Source organism: Helobdella robusta, assembly GCF_000326865.2.
Source record: "Helobdella robusta unplaced genomic scaffold HELROscaffold_34, whole genome shotgun sequence".
Classification (NCBI taxonomy): Eukaryota; Metazoa; Annelida; class Clitellata; order Rhynchobdellida; family Glossiphoniidae; genus Helobdella; species Helobdella robusta.
Genome location: NW_008704659.1, coordinates 444,729 through 462,957, shown reverse-complemented (window position 1 = coordinate 462,957; position 18,229 = coordinate 444,729). Strand labels below are relative to the sequence as shown.

Below are 18,229 nucleotides of genomic sequence, written 5' to 3'. Positions count from 1 at the left end.
ATGTTATTGTTGGCTGGCTGGTTGGTGGGAGTTTGAAATCAAAGAGAGACACGCGTGCACATGTCTTCCGGATTTTTGGATTACTGTTCTCGTCTCCTAACTTCTACCGACTGAAGCTACTACTTTTACTACTACGATTTCTATCTACTACGACTACACACTACTACTATTACTACTGCTGCTGCTGCTACTACTACTGGATTATGGTGAAAAATGGAGCTACCGGATTATAACCGAATCAGAAGGTGAATTCGATGATGACCATCGTCGCTATTATCTTGTCTATTTTATCAACATCACTCGGATAGCTATCATCCTCGTCATTTGGATAGCCATCATCATCATCACTCGGATAGCTATCATCATTGGATAGCTATCATCATTGGATAGCTCCATCATTATCATTGGATAGCTCTATCATTATCATTGGATAGCTATCATCATCATCATCACTGGATAGTTATCATCATCATCATTTTCATCGTCATCATCATCAATATTATCATTTTATCGTACTAACGTAATTATTAATAATTCCAACAGGACGTCATCATCGTAATTAAAAACTTTCTTGACTGGCGACACGTCGCCAGCCTCAACTCAACTACGTGAGCGTCGTCTTCACCAACTACAACATCGTCAGTGGCGACCACAACAACAGCATCAACAACGACAGCAGCAACAACAACAACATCACCAGCAACTGCAAGTATAAAAACCACAACACATAAAAAACTACATAATCATCAGACCAGTAAATTAAATTATCACTGACGGCAACATCTACATTCTGTAGTGACATCAACAACAATAGCAACGACAACAAAGAATCATTAACAACCATAACAACAACAAAGAATTATTAACAATAACAGCAGTTACGTCAAAACAATTTATATAAAGCGCTGCATTTGAAAAAAAAATCAGTCACATTTTAAAATACCGAACTCTTAAAACCCGTTTTTTTTTGTATTAACGCTTCTAATTGGCTAATCAAAAATTAATTAATCAATTAATTAATTAGTTAATTAAATAGAATTTAATCAAATCACATCCGTCAATCGATATTAAAGTCGACAAAGTTTCTAGTTAAGCGAAACGCTGGAAGAGAAAATCCCGTCGAAAATTCCTATACTGAAAAAAGTTAGTGAAATAGAAGAAATGAAATCTATGGATGCCGTAATTGTGTCATCGGCCTCGTTTTCGCTTCCAACTTCATCGTCGTCACAGCAGACCACGTCTTCGTACCCAGGCCAGCTTCATACTAACAACAGTAGCAACAACAGTACCAACAGCAACAGCAGTGACAGCAATATTGTTTCTACATGTAATGTAAGGATTTTGTGAAAACCATCTTCAATGTGTGTCTCTGTGTGTGTGTTGATGTGTGTCTGTGTTTGTCTGTGTGTGTATGTGTGTGTGTGTCTGTATGTGTGTGTGTGTCTGTATGTGTGTGTGTGTGTGTGTGACACATCGTACGTGTATATACCAAAAATTTTATGTAGGTAAACTAACATAGCGCGCATGCATGCAACATACATGCACACATACACACATACATATACATACATACATACACACTTACGTACATACCAACAATAAATGATAGTGTGTATGTTAGTTAAGGATGTCCTAATTAAAATGTTGTCATTCAAGCATGGTTGGTTGGATGCTGATGCACTGAGAAATATACATACGTACATACACACACACACACACAGACATCAAACTACGTACACGAAACGAAACGAAACGAAATTACACATACACACACACATACATACATACATATATATATATATATATATATATATATATATATATACACGCGTTGGCACACATATACAGGTACATGCATACATACACATTTACATGGAAGAAAATAATAGATTTTATGGCTATTGCTTTTAAAACCATTGGACTACACACGCTCACAGAGATAAAAACACACACACAAACAAACACACACATACATACATACATACATTTATATACCTAGACGTACTCACATACGTACATACCTTGCTACCCATTCACACGTCCGCACTGTACAATCACACGTACATTTGCATTTGTGCATGCGAATAAACTATGCGCTAATGCATATGTATGACGCAACGCACATACACACGCAAGCGCGCACGCTACTTCACGTACAGGTTTTTTTGCACAGCCAAGGACAAAATAATATTTTATTAACTGGGAAAAATCGAAAATAGAAGGAAATGCAATATATAATATACTTTTATACGTAAATAATTTACCTGTGTGTGTGTGTGTGCGTGCGTGGGTGTCTGCGTGTGTGAGAGCCTGCTTTTGCGTTTGTACGTGTGTCTTTGGTGTTTTGTCATGTCGCACAGTTTTTTTAAATAATAATGTTAAAGGTTTAAGTTCTGACTTTTGGTGGGTAAACATTTTAATTTTTTTTCTATCTTCTCCCTCTCTCTCTTCTCTCTCTCTCTCTCTCTCTCTCTCTCTCTCTCTCTCTCTCTCTCTCTCTCTCTCTCTCTACTTATCTATTTATCAAATTATCCATCCATCCATCAATCAATCTATCATCATTTTTAATGTATATATGGATATATTACTACTTATAAGTGTTTATATACTTCTGTATTTTTATTTTATTCCATTTTTATGTTCCTATGAGTTTGAGTTTAAATGCACTTTTAAAATTTCCCCATACAACCCCGTCATACTGACCCATTTGTTGTAATTAGTTCACCGGTAGCTAGTCGGTGTTGATTGAAGTAGTGGAGTAATTCGAAATATTTTTCAAAAAATTTGTTTGCGCTGAATAAAAATTACACGCACGCACGTATACACACACACGCATGCATACATTATTTAATATTCAAATGTACACACAAATATACATACACACAAACAAATACACACACACGCGCGCGCGCGCATCCAATTATTCATTCATCTTTCTACACACGAAACAAAGCATGAGAATCTTGAGGAAGACTATGCACAGTAGTATGCATATCGTCCATACAGCATACGTACATATATACGTGTATACATTAGTAAACATACCTACCTACATATATATATATATATATATAGATATTTATATATATGTGTGGTAGAACTTACGTAAACACTTTGTAACATATAAACAGTTGGTATATAGTGAGTGTGTTGACTCTTATACGCATATAATGTTTTCAATTGACGGACTATAAAAGGCAACTTTTGTCGTTGAATTGTCGCGGCAAAACTTTCTTTTTCTGCTCTGCTTGGTCGGCTCATTTCGTCCCTTCGCCTTCAGCATCTTCATCAATTTTTCGTTTTGAGGTTTTTCCGCTGGTAAAATTTTTTTTATCTGTTATTTTTTTCGTTTGGAAGTATGTGGGAAAATATGATGCCAAAATATTAGTTAGGCATTTTGAGTGAAAATTGAAAAGAATTTTTTTTTAAATTGCAGATAGCAGCCCAGCAAGAAATAATAGGGCCGGTCCGCTCCTATGTAGCAAGCGGTTTGTTCGCAATTTTTCACTACGGGATATTTATAACAAAATTTTTATAAAATAATGATACACAATGGTGCTTTCAATGCCAAGCATTTATTATTATATTTCAATGTTTGATCAGAAAACAGTCAACAGAATGAACAACTCCATCAAAATTCATTAAAAGTTGTTGAGGGCAGCGATCATGCTTTCCACAGTAGCAACAACAACATTCAAATCAACTTCAACCACAGCAGTGCTAACAACAATTTCATAAACAACAACATGATTGTGAACAACAACATCAACATGAACAACAATATGAACATGAACAATAATATGAACATGAACAATAATATGAACATGAACAATAATATGAACATGATCATGAACAATAACATGAACATGAGCAATATGCAGTACTCTATGAATCAGACTTTCAATCAAAACCAACAGCAACAGCAGCAACTGAACATGATGAACTACAAAATGACCCTCAAATCGATGCCCATTCGGCCTCGAGCCATCGGGCCGACCAACATCGTCGTCCAGCAAGCTTATCCGGGTGTGACAATTCAGCAACCCCAGCAAATATGGCACCAGGGCCAATTTATACCCAACAACAGCCCAAACATCCAACTAGCTTTCAACATGCAAATGCCATACAAAGATATGAACGGATACATAACACACAATGCACAGACTCCGCAGAGTTATATGCCTAAAGTAACTCCTGATAACATGACTGTGGCCAGGGTTTTGTATCAAAGTAATGGAACTATGGAACACCAAGAACCGTCAGCTCTTAGTCAAATCATTCAAGCTTCCAACTTTTCCAGCTCTTCGACTAAAAAACAAATACCAATAAAACCGAAAAAAGAATCAAAAAAGACTAAAAGTAAAGACACCCGCTTGTCGTCACCGTCAGATCTAGATCAGGATTCTCACACAAACTCAAACAGCAATTCAGACATTCCAAGTAGTTCGAAAAAATCGGGTTACTAATTTTAAGTTTTATTGTAGAAATGACTGTGTGCGCGTGCCTTCAGCTTAAATGTAGCTGGTATGAATTTTTTTTTATCGTAATTTTGTTTTTAATCAAAACGTGGATGCACGGAGTAGTTTTTGTTTCAGGTTATTTCAAACTATAATTTTTGGTTTATATTTTCTTCTTCATTCACTTTGTTATCCATTCATTCCATTATTCATTCATTCGTTTATCCAATCACGCACTCATTCATTCGTTCATCTATTCATTCACTCGTCCATTCATTCACTCAGGTACCTCCTCGAAATCTAAAAAATCCACCAACCAGCCTTCAAATTGCACTCCTCAACAAGAAAGTCAAGTCAGTTGAAAAAAATATATAATTTTTTGCATTGAAACAAAAACTATTTATATAACTTTTTTCTCTTCCTCTCAACCGCAGATGGCGCAGACCAACATCTTCAACAAGTTGGTGTCGATGGGAGATGAGACGGAGAGGAAACCCTTCCTGAACCAGTTGTTCGCCTACATGAGGGAGACCAACAATCCAGTCACCGTCATGCCGGTAGTCTGCAGGCAGACCGTTGATCTCTACAAACTCTACACCATTGTTAAAAGTTACGGCGGCTTAGAAACGGTTGGTTGGGTCGGACTAGCATGGCGGTTTCATTTCGAAATTTTATAAAGAAATTGTTGAAAATTATCAAAGATGTTGTAAGAAATTAGCTTAAAAATATATTTTAAAACGTTAAAAGACATTAATTTTCTGTCATTTTAAACGATTAGGTCTGTAAACTGAAGCAATGGCGAGATGTAAGCTCTACGATGGGATTCGGCGGATCAACCAGTGCAGGCTTTGCTCTGAAGAAAACTTACTGCAAGTACGTCTTTCCGTATGAATGTAAGTACGATAAAGACGACATCGATCCCAATCCCATTCTCGCGTCACTGGATCTCTTGACGAAGCTGGAATCCAAGAAAAGAAATCAGGGTTTGCTTTTGAATTTTCACTTTTCCGTCACACCCAATTTATTCTAGAATTTATGTAAATTCAAATCTTATTTTGCGTTACATTGATACATATATTTAATCTTACAAAAATTATTTCATGCATAAACATACACATATAAGTATTCACAAATTGGCGTCAACGTCTAAACTTATCGAAATAATTTTAATCCCAGAAAATGCTAGTCAAGCCGGCGACACGAGCGTATCAAAGGAGGACTCCCAATCCCAAGACTCATTTCCGGAGCTACTGACGGCCCTTGAGGACAGCAATAGCGTTTGGGAAAAACCCACCATCTCTACTACTTCCGTCAATTCGGGAGATCCTCCCATGTTTTTCAACTATAGAGAAGTTTCTGAACTACAAAACAGTCAGACAAATTGTATAAGGTTGTGTAGCTGTGTTATTTTCAATTTATTCATTTTTCTCTTTCTAATATCATTTTCAAGTATTTTGCATGTTGTGAGAGATTCTTCGCGTGTCAAAGTTAATTTTTTTTAAGCTTGTAAAAGGGTAAAATTTACTATCATTGCTTATTTTCTGATTTTTTTATCTCTGGTTTTACGATCGCGTTGTAAAATATGTAAGACAAAGCAACTATTCGTCTATAAAACAGTTCTTAAAACGATGATACGATATCATTTGATAAAGTATCAATTATAATTAATTGCAATCACTACGTTTCGTCGCGTATAACGATGATATTTTGTCATTCAAACCGCATCAGGTTCCCGAACGTACAATTCCCCGTCATCAGGATGCCAATTGAGAGCATCAAACCGAACAAATTCAAACGAAGAAAATTATATCAAAGAGACTTCGGTAATATTTAAATATTTTTATATTTTACATTTAATTAAATTTTTTTGTTTAATCTCTGTAAATTTCTCTTTATTCTTTTTTTTCATATTATAATTATCGATGAATTTTGTAAAAGCAAAACACTGAAGAGAAAATTCTTCAGAATTTTAACGACAATTCTATGTTTCAGGAAGATATCTTAAACATTTAAACTCATTAACGTAACATTAATTAACATAAAATTAGCATAAATTTTACATATTAACATATTTTTCAGACCACGTAGATGCTTCAAAGATCAGCACATCATTGCAATCGGGCCTGTTGGCCGAAACGACATGGGCTCTTGATTACTTGTCGATCACCTCTCACGATGCTTCAGCGTTCTCCCTTAACATCGCAAAAAACCCAATGGTGTTTGATGCTATCCTCAATTTATTCCACAAAAACATGAAAAGTTTGACGGATTCGATTAAAAAAAATGACAGATCTATGGATGCGTCGGAGTTCGAAAGTTCCAATCCTTGCCCCCACTCGACTTACAACGCATTTTTCAAAGATAACGACAAAGATACAAGTCATGTAGTCGTAAAGATGGACGGCGAATGTGAAGAGAAATTTTATGCAAAAAAATACTTCAGTAAAAATAACTTCCGCGTACGTAACTTTGCTTCAGCCATTGACGACAGCAAAACGGAAAGCGAAGAAAAGGTAGTAGTGAAGTGTGAGGTGAAACTAGATGAGGTTACTAGTGAAAATATTCCGAGAAAAATTATAGATGAAGTCGTGGCCGTAGAAACTACGAAAGAGGTTCAAGAGCCTGTCGATGATTTATTCAACGCGTGCAGTGAGAGTCAACTCGAGCATGCGAGAATGTGCATATGCGTTAGCAACATCTTCAGAAATTTATCCATGTCGTCGTGGAATGAGAAGGAAATGGCGACAAACCTCAAATTTATCTCATTATTAAGTCAATACATTCTTCTAGATCATACCCATACAACCAGAAAACCTGAAAACGAAGACGATGACCGTTTTCATCAACACCCTCAAGATTTATGGTGGTGGTCAATCATATCTAACGTAAGATTCAACTGTATCGTTACCCTGTCATCTATAGCTAATCATTTAAACCTTTCCCTGCTACCCGGAGATATATGCATGGAATTATGCGACGGTTTGTTGCACTGGGCGGTCTGTCAATCGTCAGAGGCGTTGGATTTAAATTGTGGCTCCAACATATCATTACAAAGAATCGTCTTCGAGACAATTTCCAAATTATGCATTTCCAAACATAACACCAACTACGTACTCGCAACTCCGCCATTTTCACGCCTAGTTCAACTAATCGATTACGCAGTAACTTCTATCAACAATGGCGAGTCGGAAATCGTTAAAGACATCCTACTCGGCCTCTTGAGTCGTCTTACAGAGGCAGACACCGGCCTGGGGCAAGTCTTAGTTTTGGAGGGTAGTGGGCCCCTGACACTCGTAAGTTTGATAGAGAATTATATCACATCGAATGTTCTGCTAGAACAGAACAATGTCCTAGACTCCTTTCCCAAAGTTAGCTCCTACACGGCTTGCAAGGCCGCCGAAATATTGTCATACCTTGCTAAAACTCCCGAAAACAAACAACCGCTGTTGAAATTTAGCAAACACTTTCTAGACATCGTCACATCGAATTGCTACGACGAGACGCTAACCGGTTTGATCTCGGACGTAGTAGCAGCGATTTGTTGACGCGTGCGGATAAGTTAAATGTCATTTGTTGTTATTTATCATTAATCACGTATGACAATTATCTCGATGTATGTAAATGATACCGTTGTTTTATATGTTTGTATATAATTACTATTTATGTGTATATTTATATTTAAAATAAAATTATTATGAATATGTATTTGTTAGAATTGCTTGGTAAAACGCATCTCTGTTTGTAATGTCTAATTGGATTAACTTTCAACGTACCAAAACACGAAATAATTATTATTTCCTAACAAAAATTATTCTCAAAAAACCATTTAATATTTAAAAAACGACAAATTAATTTTATTTTTTAAACAATTTCAATAGCTGATCCTGAAAAATATTCATTCAGTAATAATTTGTTTATTATTTAGCAGACAAATCACCAATGGTATTTGGTGTGATGGTGACCAAGCTTTCCTGTAAAATAAAAAAAATTATTTTTATACATTAATTCAATAAATATGAAAAATCTAAAGAAAAATAATCCCAATTAGCATCTCAAACTTATAGGCAGAATAAAAACAACAATTTTAAATCTTTATAATAAAAAAATATACACAAATAATATAATGATTAATCTCAATTAACATATTCAAAATTTAGATACAGAATAAAAAAAAGGTATACAGACTGAATCTTCTGTAGTTGTTGACATAGAAAAACAGAGAGACACCCATGCAGAATTGAACCACTGGGGCTATGCTAGCCCTCTTTGGCATCATCCACTTCATCTGCCAACGAGTCCATCCTATTTTAATATTTGAAATTATATTTATAATATACAAACAACAACACACGTTTAGACGACATTTTCCCCGAAATCGGGGGTTGCCGTTTGGCTACCTATGATGAAACCGAAATACCCCTTGACGCCATTCCATCATAAGTAATTTATTTGGATAATTTTTACGCAGGACGCCCTTCCTTACGCAACCACAGTTATAAGCTGTGGGCCTAGCCTTTGATGATCCAACATCACTCACAAGGCAGTGAGGGTCAGTTTAATGTCATAACCAGGACACTATATTTATAATATATTATATTAATTATATTATAACAATTATAATATAATTCTTTATTATCAGTTTTTTATAAAGTATTTTAGATCTGTAAAAAGAAATAGAAAAACCAAAAATGTTACCTCTGCCAATGCAACGAAGCATAGAAAGAGGATCATAGTTACGACGGCCAAGCCATTGACCCATCTCTCCAAGTTTTACTTGGGTAAACTTCGTATCAGCTGGAGAAAATAAATAAAAATTGATTGATATTTAATTATTTCATATCCTGATTAAATTAACTTCTAATTTATAATGCAAATGACATAAATTGCATGTAGCACCTAATTAAATTAACTTTAGTTTATATTTGTTGCCAAAATTAAATTGCAGAAAAAATAAAATTAAAATCACTCCTAAATTAAAATTTAATATTTTAATTAATTATTAATTGATATTAATTAGAAAAAGGATTTCCTATATTATATATATAAAAAAATTCATGACTCTTCATTCAGAAATACTTAATATAAATTACTGCTGATAAAGATGCTGATGAATGATGAATTGTAAAAAAAAATAAAAGGATGATCTTTGGAGTTAGGTAATTTTGTTTATATAGAGATATACTAGACCAGGGACAGTGGTTGGTTAGAGAATGAATAAAATAAAATAAATGAAAGAAATATGATGACCTTGACAAAGATTTATTTATATAAAAAAAAAGATCATTCACCCTTTCCATAATATCGACTGGGATAATAAGGACCGTGCACTCTCGGATTGTACTCTGGGGGATACTCCCCAATCCCAAATTTTTTACGGATTGATTCTAACAAACCATCCATTTTCTCCTTATTATCGTTAACGTTATCCCGAGAACTACTACATATAATTTGCCATAGATATAATATTCAAAACATAACTCTTAATTCCATTGTATAATTCATAGTATAGGATAGGTTCCCCATATACAAATAATTACAAGTATATTATCTAATAATATAGTACTAAAATTATTCAATTACTTCATTAATTAATATTAAGTCTGTTGAAAAAATTAACTTTTTGCCACTTAAATACCGATGACGAATTTAAGATAAGTGAAAAAATGGTTTACTCTACAGATTTTTATAATTGTGAAATGGGCTTAAAAACAAGTTTAACTTTGTTCATTCAAGTAGAGATCAGAAACCTAAACACTTAAAGATATTTAGATAAATTTAATTCGGTTATTAGGACACAACTTTACAAATTTGCCATCATGTGCCAACCTAACCTGAATTTTATACATAGATATATCCGTGATACTACACGGATTTGATGTTAAGAGGAACAGACAATTAAATTTTTAACTCCAAAAATAAATAATAAACGAAAAAAACTAAAAAAAAATCAACTTAAACGAAAACACATCAAATATTGAATTTCAAATCATAGATTACTTAACAAATAAATGGATGTGCAAGAAATATCTCATGATATCAGTCTATTCAGTGCAAACTTCTCGCCAAGATCTTGAACGGCTTTGAAATTCAACAGCAGGTTCGCTATATTTTTGTCGTTTTTCATCTAAATGAGGTAAAAATCGTTTTGTTGGTTATGCTAAATAAATAAAATATAATGATCGAACGTATTTAATGAACGAAATAAATTAATCTAGTAGCACTAAATTCACGGTTTTCTAGCGCTTATGGAATAACACATCATAGAGAATAAGCAACAGCAACAACAATTGGTGGGAAGCCTACTTTGCATTCCAACTAAGACGCTATGGAGTAGAGAATTTTCACTGCCTGAAACCATTTGACAACAAACAATTTTCCTAAAAAAATAATTTTGTAAAAAAGCAATATGACTTCTCGCAAAGATAAAATTTTCTTTGGCTTAAAAACTCCGACGAAAAAGAGCACGACCATGATAACCAAAACGAGTCCTAACCCCACTAAACAGTACATGTATACTCCTTCAAAAACTTCACCTAGCAATACGATTGTTAAAAAAATTTTAAATTAGAAATAATATTTAATACAGAAGGTGGGGAAGTGGTTAAGACGCCTGGCACTGCTGTCTGTTTCTGTGAAACGAGTGTTGTCGGATCGCAAAGAAATCTCGCAACACGCATATTCACACTTGCTATCCGTCTGTCACTTACCTCACACTTCTGAAGAATACTAGAGTGAGAATTGTAAAATAAAAAAAAAGCCAGGAAAAAATTATTTCCAATCCCTCAAAACCTGATTGGAAATATATAAAGATAACGAATCCGAATAGCTGGAGATAGCTTATGATGACAAAGAGGTTAACGGCTGCGGTGTGAACAACCACCGTATCGTCTCTTGTCGTACAGGCAAAGTAGATGTTGTGCTTGTCCACAAAATGCTTCAGCAGCAGGTATAAAAAGCCTGGAAAATTATAAATTAGTCATATTTCTAAAATCGAATTAACGCCAATTACGCGTTTAAATATTTAAAATAATACAATGTAAAATAATATAAATACAATAAATCTGAAATGTAATTAATTTTAAAAAAGCCGGATTTTCTAACCAGGAATAGCAATTATAGGCGAGGCGACGCTGTAGATAACAACCCATGTAAGAACGTTCAGTAAGTAGGCGTACGAAGACCCGTAATAAAATGAACCTACGTAATACTAACCGATTTAAAAAGTTAATCAATTAATTAATTAATTAATTTTTAATTATTTTATTTATCAATAAGTCAATTGGTCATTAAAATTTATTCATCAACGATATTTTCGTTTTCTTCATTAAATCAGACGCACATTTTGGCATCAAAGAGAGATAACTCGCCACACAACGTTTAGAACAGCATAAAAAATGGGTAGAAAAAGAAATAGGAGAAAAGGAAGAGTGGAGAAAAAAAGAGAGAAAGAGAGAATGTTGCATTGTAGAGAAAAAAGAAAGGAACTTATAAAAATGAAAAAATGAGAGAGAAAGACAGAGAGACAGAAAGAAAGGAGAGAGAGAGAGAGAGAGAGAGAAAGAGAGAGAAAGTAAGCAAAAGTAAAGAAAACCAACAAAGCAATGAAAACAAACTCAGCCAAATATTTCAAATATTTAACACCTTAATTTTAGCGAGCCTCTCGACTTCACTCTTTGACGTAACTATAAGTACGACGTAGTAGAAGAGATCCCTAATTCGGATCAACTCCAGACCCAGTGTCAAAGAGGCCGTGCTCATTGTGATATGCACGAAGAATACCGTGTTTATGGGCTGGTATATGCATCTAATTATCATAATTTATGATATCATAATTGAATAATTATCATAATTAATATATACATCTAATTATAATAATATGTATGTATGGTCATTATAGGTTGATAAGTGAGTATGAATGTTTGAACTATGGGAGTTGTGGATACATCCATGGTCTGAGAAAAAAATGCAGTTGCTCTTACATGGAAATGATGATGATTTATGTTTATATAGGCATGTAATAATAATAATAATAATATTAACAATTATAGTCACGATAATAATAATAAAAATAATAATCATGATGATGATGATGATGATGATGATGATGATGATGATGATGATGATGATGAACCTCCATCCGGAATGTAGACTGTTAGTTTTAGTCTTGAAAATCCAATCGAGAAGAGAATTAAAACTGTCGTTTAAAACAAAAATGTTGAACAGTTCAATACGATACGATACAATACGGTACGATGCTGTACCGTGAAATAAAATACAGTACAATATAATACTATGCTAGGCCATGAGACACCATATAACTCAATACAATTCATTAAAATACAATTCATTACAATACAATATTATATTTATTGCACTCTTAAGAGTCTTCGGAGAGTATCACGCCATACGAACGGATCGACTATCATGATATATGATACAATACCATCTGACATCATGCCATATAGTGCAATATCATACACCCATACAATACAATACAATACTATATAATACAATACAATACTGTACAATACAATACAATACAAAATTAATACAATACAATATGTTTTGTTTGAGAATCAAACTCATGTGTTTGGTTTTATGTTTAGGCCTATGTAATAAAGTAAAACCTGGTCAAACCAAAGACAGGCAGAATCAAGTTCATGAAGAGTAAGAAACAATACGTCTTCAATATGACAACCGTTTCTCTAGAAGACCTTATGAAAATATTTTTGACGAAATAATATTAATAATTATTATTATTATTATTATAGATAATTACGTCATGATGTAAATAATTATTATAATAATAATAATATAAACAATAATATTATTAATAAAGTGTACTGCGATTTCTACTGTTACTACTACTACTACTGCTGCTACCACAACAACAACAACAACAGCAACAACAACAACAACAACAACTACTACTACTACTACTACTACTACTACTACTACTACTAATAATAATAATAATAATAATAATAATAATAATAATAATAATAATAATAATAAACCTGATCACGTGTTTGATGAACATTGTATCAAGATAGTAGATGATAGTTGGCAGGAGATAGTTTATCAAAACGAACAGCGTTGAAGATAGGAAGTTGGATAGCTGACTACCCTGGAAAAACAAAGTAAAAAAAAGAATTTATTTATATTTGTTAATTGTTAATATTATTTATTTATTTATTAGTATTATTAATTATTTACAATTTTTAATTAAAATCATCATTATTTTAATCATTTAATTTGAAATAATATATCAAATTGATACGTGAAAAATACGCGGTAATCTACGTATCACATATCGCACATAAAATCCAAGAATCTATTTGCATTCGAACAGAGGTGCTGCAACAGCAGAAGCAGGCGTCTTAACCACCACACCATCTATCCACCGAAAAACATTTGTAAGAAAAAAAATCTAACGAAATTGATATACGGAGTAAATTTGAAATTTTTCTGTAGATACTCGAGGAAGAGGTGGATCTGGTTGATGACGACCAGAGGAGTTGTAATAAACGCGAAGATGAGAACGATCATGATGTTTAAGACTATGGCTCGGCCCCAGAACTGAAACCTTGTCGTGTCTAGATTTGTCCTGCGATTCGGATGTAACATTGATCGAACAAGATGACGTAATGATGTAAACATCAACATAATGTAATGATGTAAACATCAACGTGATGTAATGATGTAAACATCAATGTAATATAATGATGTAAACATCAATGTAATGCAATGATGTAAACATCAATATAATGTAATAATGTAAACATCAACGTAATGTAATGTTGTAAACATCAACGTAATGTAATGATGTAAACACCAATGTAACATAAACATTAATAATGTAAACAAGTCTGGGTGTGGCCCGATTAACCGGTTTCCACAGTCATCGTATGGTACTTGCCAGATGATGTTATTGGCGGTTGGTGCCCTGATGACCTCCCAACTTTCGACCTGCAGGTGCCCCGAGAGGATCGATGCCTTCGGTTCAGTCATGCAGAGCCAGTTCATCTTGAAATCATTCAGAACTCTGAAAATTTTTCCAGAAAATACTAATGAGAGAATTTCTGTAAATGACCAGTTATCCAGATTTAGTATAGGAATTGAACTAAAACACCTGAATTTAACGTTGATATAAAACGGGGGGTCTATTCCAGGAATCAATTGCCTCATTATAAACAAAATCACCCACAATCAGTTAGTCTACTGTCAATCGAAGAATCCATGAATAAAATATAATGAATGAGCCTCTGACAAAGTTTGATTTCTTTTAAAAAATAGAAAAAAAATTTTGGCTAAAAATATCGTAAAACGTATTAAATATCTATAAAAGAAAGTATTGAATACTAATTATAAATTATTTAATTTATAAAATAGATTGAAATAAATTAATTTCTTAATAATACTAAGTATATTAAGTACTAAAAAGTGTTAAATATCTAGAAAAAATGTTATAAAGTAGCTAACATGTTCATCATGTCGGGCCTCTGTAAAACGACGAAGGCCACCCCTAGCGGCTGCCTGGAAATGAACTTCATCCTATCTCTTAACAGCCTCTCGTAATGTTCAACCCTCTCTTCATAGTACTCACGCTCGTTTGCTATCTACAAATTAATTCTTAAAAATTAATTTGTTTTATTAATTTGCTAATTGGTAAAATTTTTGTCGTTTTTCAACGAGATAAAATATATTTTATGACCTGGTCATAAACTGCAGCAAGGTAAAATCATTATAGAATTCGAAAAAAGTAATCTAACTAAAAACTTTCGTTGAAAACATAGTTTTACTTATTTGAGGTTTTTGCCATATTAATTTTTATTATTAAATATTAATTATTTTATTGAAACTAAAAAAATATGGATCGAAAATGAAAAGAATGAAACAGTTAATTTAGAAACTTCTTGATCGAGCAAGCAGCCCCGGAAGAATTGCAAATGCTTGAAATAGAAGTACAACAAGCCGCGGTCAACATTCTCTTTTTTGAACTCCAAACAATCTTTGTAGATGTCGCTGGAATTGGAGGGAAAATAAAAAAAAACTATTACAGAAAGCTGACGAAAAAACTTGAAAATATTATTCCAGGCCAGAAAATTTGAAATTGTAAATTGATTTATTTTTATCAGATTTAAGGTTAGTGTTAGGAAACAGATATAAATTTGATGATTTTAATATATATTAACCAGAACAACACTTTATTTCAAGTTAATACTCCTTTGTAACTATGCTTAATTGTATACTCTCCATTGATGTATACAGCATGTAATGATCTAAAGCTTAGAGGATGCTTTTGGTCGAATTTTAATTTTTAAGCTTATGCTCCTATGTTCATTTATTTCATGATATTTATATCGCTAACATATTTAGTTTAAAATGGTTAAATTTAGTCAAAATTTTCACAAAAAAAAACAAAACAAAAAAAACATCTAACATGTGCATTCTAAAATCCAATAAACTCGAGAAATCTCTGGCGAAATTAACGTTTTCAATGATTACATTTGGATAAACTTCCCTGCGTATTCGAAATGAAAATTTGTTCTCTTATGGTCGTGGTCAAAAATTTTAAAAATGATCGGTGAACATTTTAAATGAGATTTAAAACTTTGAAAATAATGTCCATAGAAAAATTTGCAAAGATAAAATCAAAATGACCTATCGATACTTTAATATATAATTTTTTTAACAATTGTCTTCCTAGTTTCTTTTAGTTGGGTCAAGAACAAACAAACAGTGTATGTAAAGATTCGTAAATCAACGTATGTAATAACTGTTGTTCGTAGCACCAATGCTCGTTTAAGTCAATTTAAATTCATTAACGCGATGTAAAATGATAAAATTTGATACTTGAAATGTTTTGAGATCAGATCTCTGTTTCTTGCGTGAAGTGGAATATGGCTGATCATCAACGTTTTTACAGCCTAAGAAATAACTTTTGTCATATTATTCAGGTTTTGTCATTCTTTGTCAGATTACAACATTAAGTCGGCATCTCTTTTACAATTCCTCACTTGATAATTCATAAAGGTATCCACGACACAGTGTAGTCAACGCCACACACACACATACACACACACACATACACACACACACACACGCACACGCACGCACACATTTTATGTGAAATCCTCTGGTAAGAGAAATTTAGCAGACAAGTTTGTAATACACATATACAAAGTAATGATACATATCTTTTATAAAAATTGATTTGACAAATACGTCATTTCATAACAAAAAATAAGTTAATAAAACAACAAAATCTCAGAATTTAAAAAATTAAATCCCTAACAAAATCGCCAGGATCGGCAATGAGATGTCTCGAATACAGGTACATGAATATCATTGAGAGAGCAAGGAAAGCGCCAGCAACTGTTATATGGCACCATAAGAACGGAGAACTTTTGGATATAGAGGTTTTGTATTAAAATTATTAGTTTTAAATATTTTTTTGCAATATATTATTAGAAAAAACCAATAGGAAATTGCAAGTTTTTATGTAAATTACAATGTTATTTTTATAAATTTCTGTTACTACATACAATCAGAAAAAGTCTAACAAATGAAAATTTGTAAAATTATTTCTAGGAAAATATTTCGTAAAATAATTAAAAAAAAACTTAACTACGTAAAAAAAATATTATGCGAAAGCATGAAATAACTTTGACGGTACGTTGAAAACGCTGAATCTGATGTACAAATCTTCGCCTAGAAAATTTACAATACTTTTATCGAAATTCACTGAGTTAATTTGAGCTTTGGAACATATTTTTAAAATAAAAATATATATATACACGATTAATTGATGAAAAAATTGATCAGGAATAAACTAACCTTGACCACCAGACCAATAATTCAAAGGTAGGAGAAAAAACACAGCAACTAACATTAGAACGCCCACCAACCAGAGCATATATTGTTGGAACATCAAATATAAGACCGCGTCCCTTCCACACCTTTGGTATATCGTCTCGTAACTTTAACAATAATGGTTCTATCGAGATTATCATTATAACGGGTGGATTAAAAACGGATCATCTGACAAAAGTTTAAGTATAAATTCAGTTTGAATGAGAACTCTCTACCTTAGTTTGTATGTTGTTGAAATCCACGAAAATAAACCCTTTATTTAAAAAAATGTTATTTCTTATTGGTCAACTAATTTTAGATTAGCACTGTTAAACCTTTTGAGCAGATTTTTCTACATGTTTAATTTTCTTTATTGCTTTGTTCTCTGGGCCGTGAGACGACGTGTATTTTCTGATGAATAATGTAAAAACTTTATAGAAAACCTTCATCTTTTTTGCTAGATTTTTTCAAACCTTTCCGTTTCCAACTTCAGTCCCAAAGCCCAAGTACCATAGCCATCTAATTTTCTTCTAAAAAGTGAAAATACTCCCACAAGAAACTGTCGCGTGAAGTTTGTAAGAATTTTAATGATTATTAGGATTAATAAATTAGGATTTAAAGTCCGGAGTTTAGATAAATTAACTTGATTTTTAAATTTTAAAGAAGCTGCTAAGACCAGAGCGTGGCGACTTCGATGCGGTATCTTTTATATCACTTGCTGGTTTTTTGAATACGTTACTATTATTATATTACCAATATATTTTATATCTACATAGACTATTGTTTTATAAAAAATGTGAATACTTACTAAAACTGTTCTTACGGTTTCAACTGCTCTGCAGTTAAATAAATCGTAAAATACGATTTCTTTCTATATAGTTCACTATGAATAAGAATAAGACATGAAAAATCGTAAA

General features: G+C 32.8%; 2 protein-coding genes across 2 annotated transcripts; one reads left to right on the top strand and one right to left on the bottom strand.

Moving 5' to 3' along the window:
- Positions 1-658: 658 nt before the first annotated feature.
- Positions 659-8,162, top strand: HELRODRAFT_192533 (hypothetical protein). The gene is made up of 9 exons (XM_009022972.1): positions 659-1,332; positions 3,437-3,488; positions 3,604-4,458; positions 4,743-4,810; positions 4,892-5,086; positions 5,236-5,440; positions 5,634-5,847; positions 6,186-6,280; positions 6,537-8,162. Exons 1-9 carry the CDS (start codon positions 1,162-1,164, stop codon positions 8,000-8,002), a joined length of 3,321 nt encoding a protein of 1,106 aa, XP_009021220.1. The 5' UTR covers positions 659-1,161; the 3' UTR covers positions 8,003-8,162.
- A 484-nt stretch (positions 8,163-8,646) lies between these two features.
- On the bottom strand, positions 8,647-9,818 carry HELRODRAFT_126823 (hypothetical protein; the record flags this gene model as incomplete). Its single annotated transcript, XM_009022971.1, has 3 exons — positions 8,647-8,759; positions 9,153-9,251; positions 9,746-9,818. Coding segments are annotated over 3 exons (285 nt in total), but the record flags the coding sequence as incomplete, so codon positions are not given.
- Between the last annotated feature and the right edge of the window lie 8,411 nt (positions 9,819-18,229).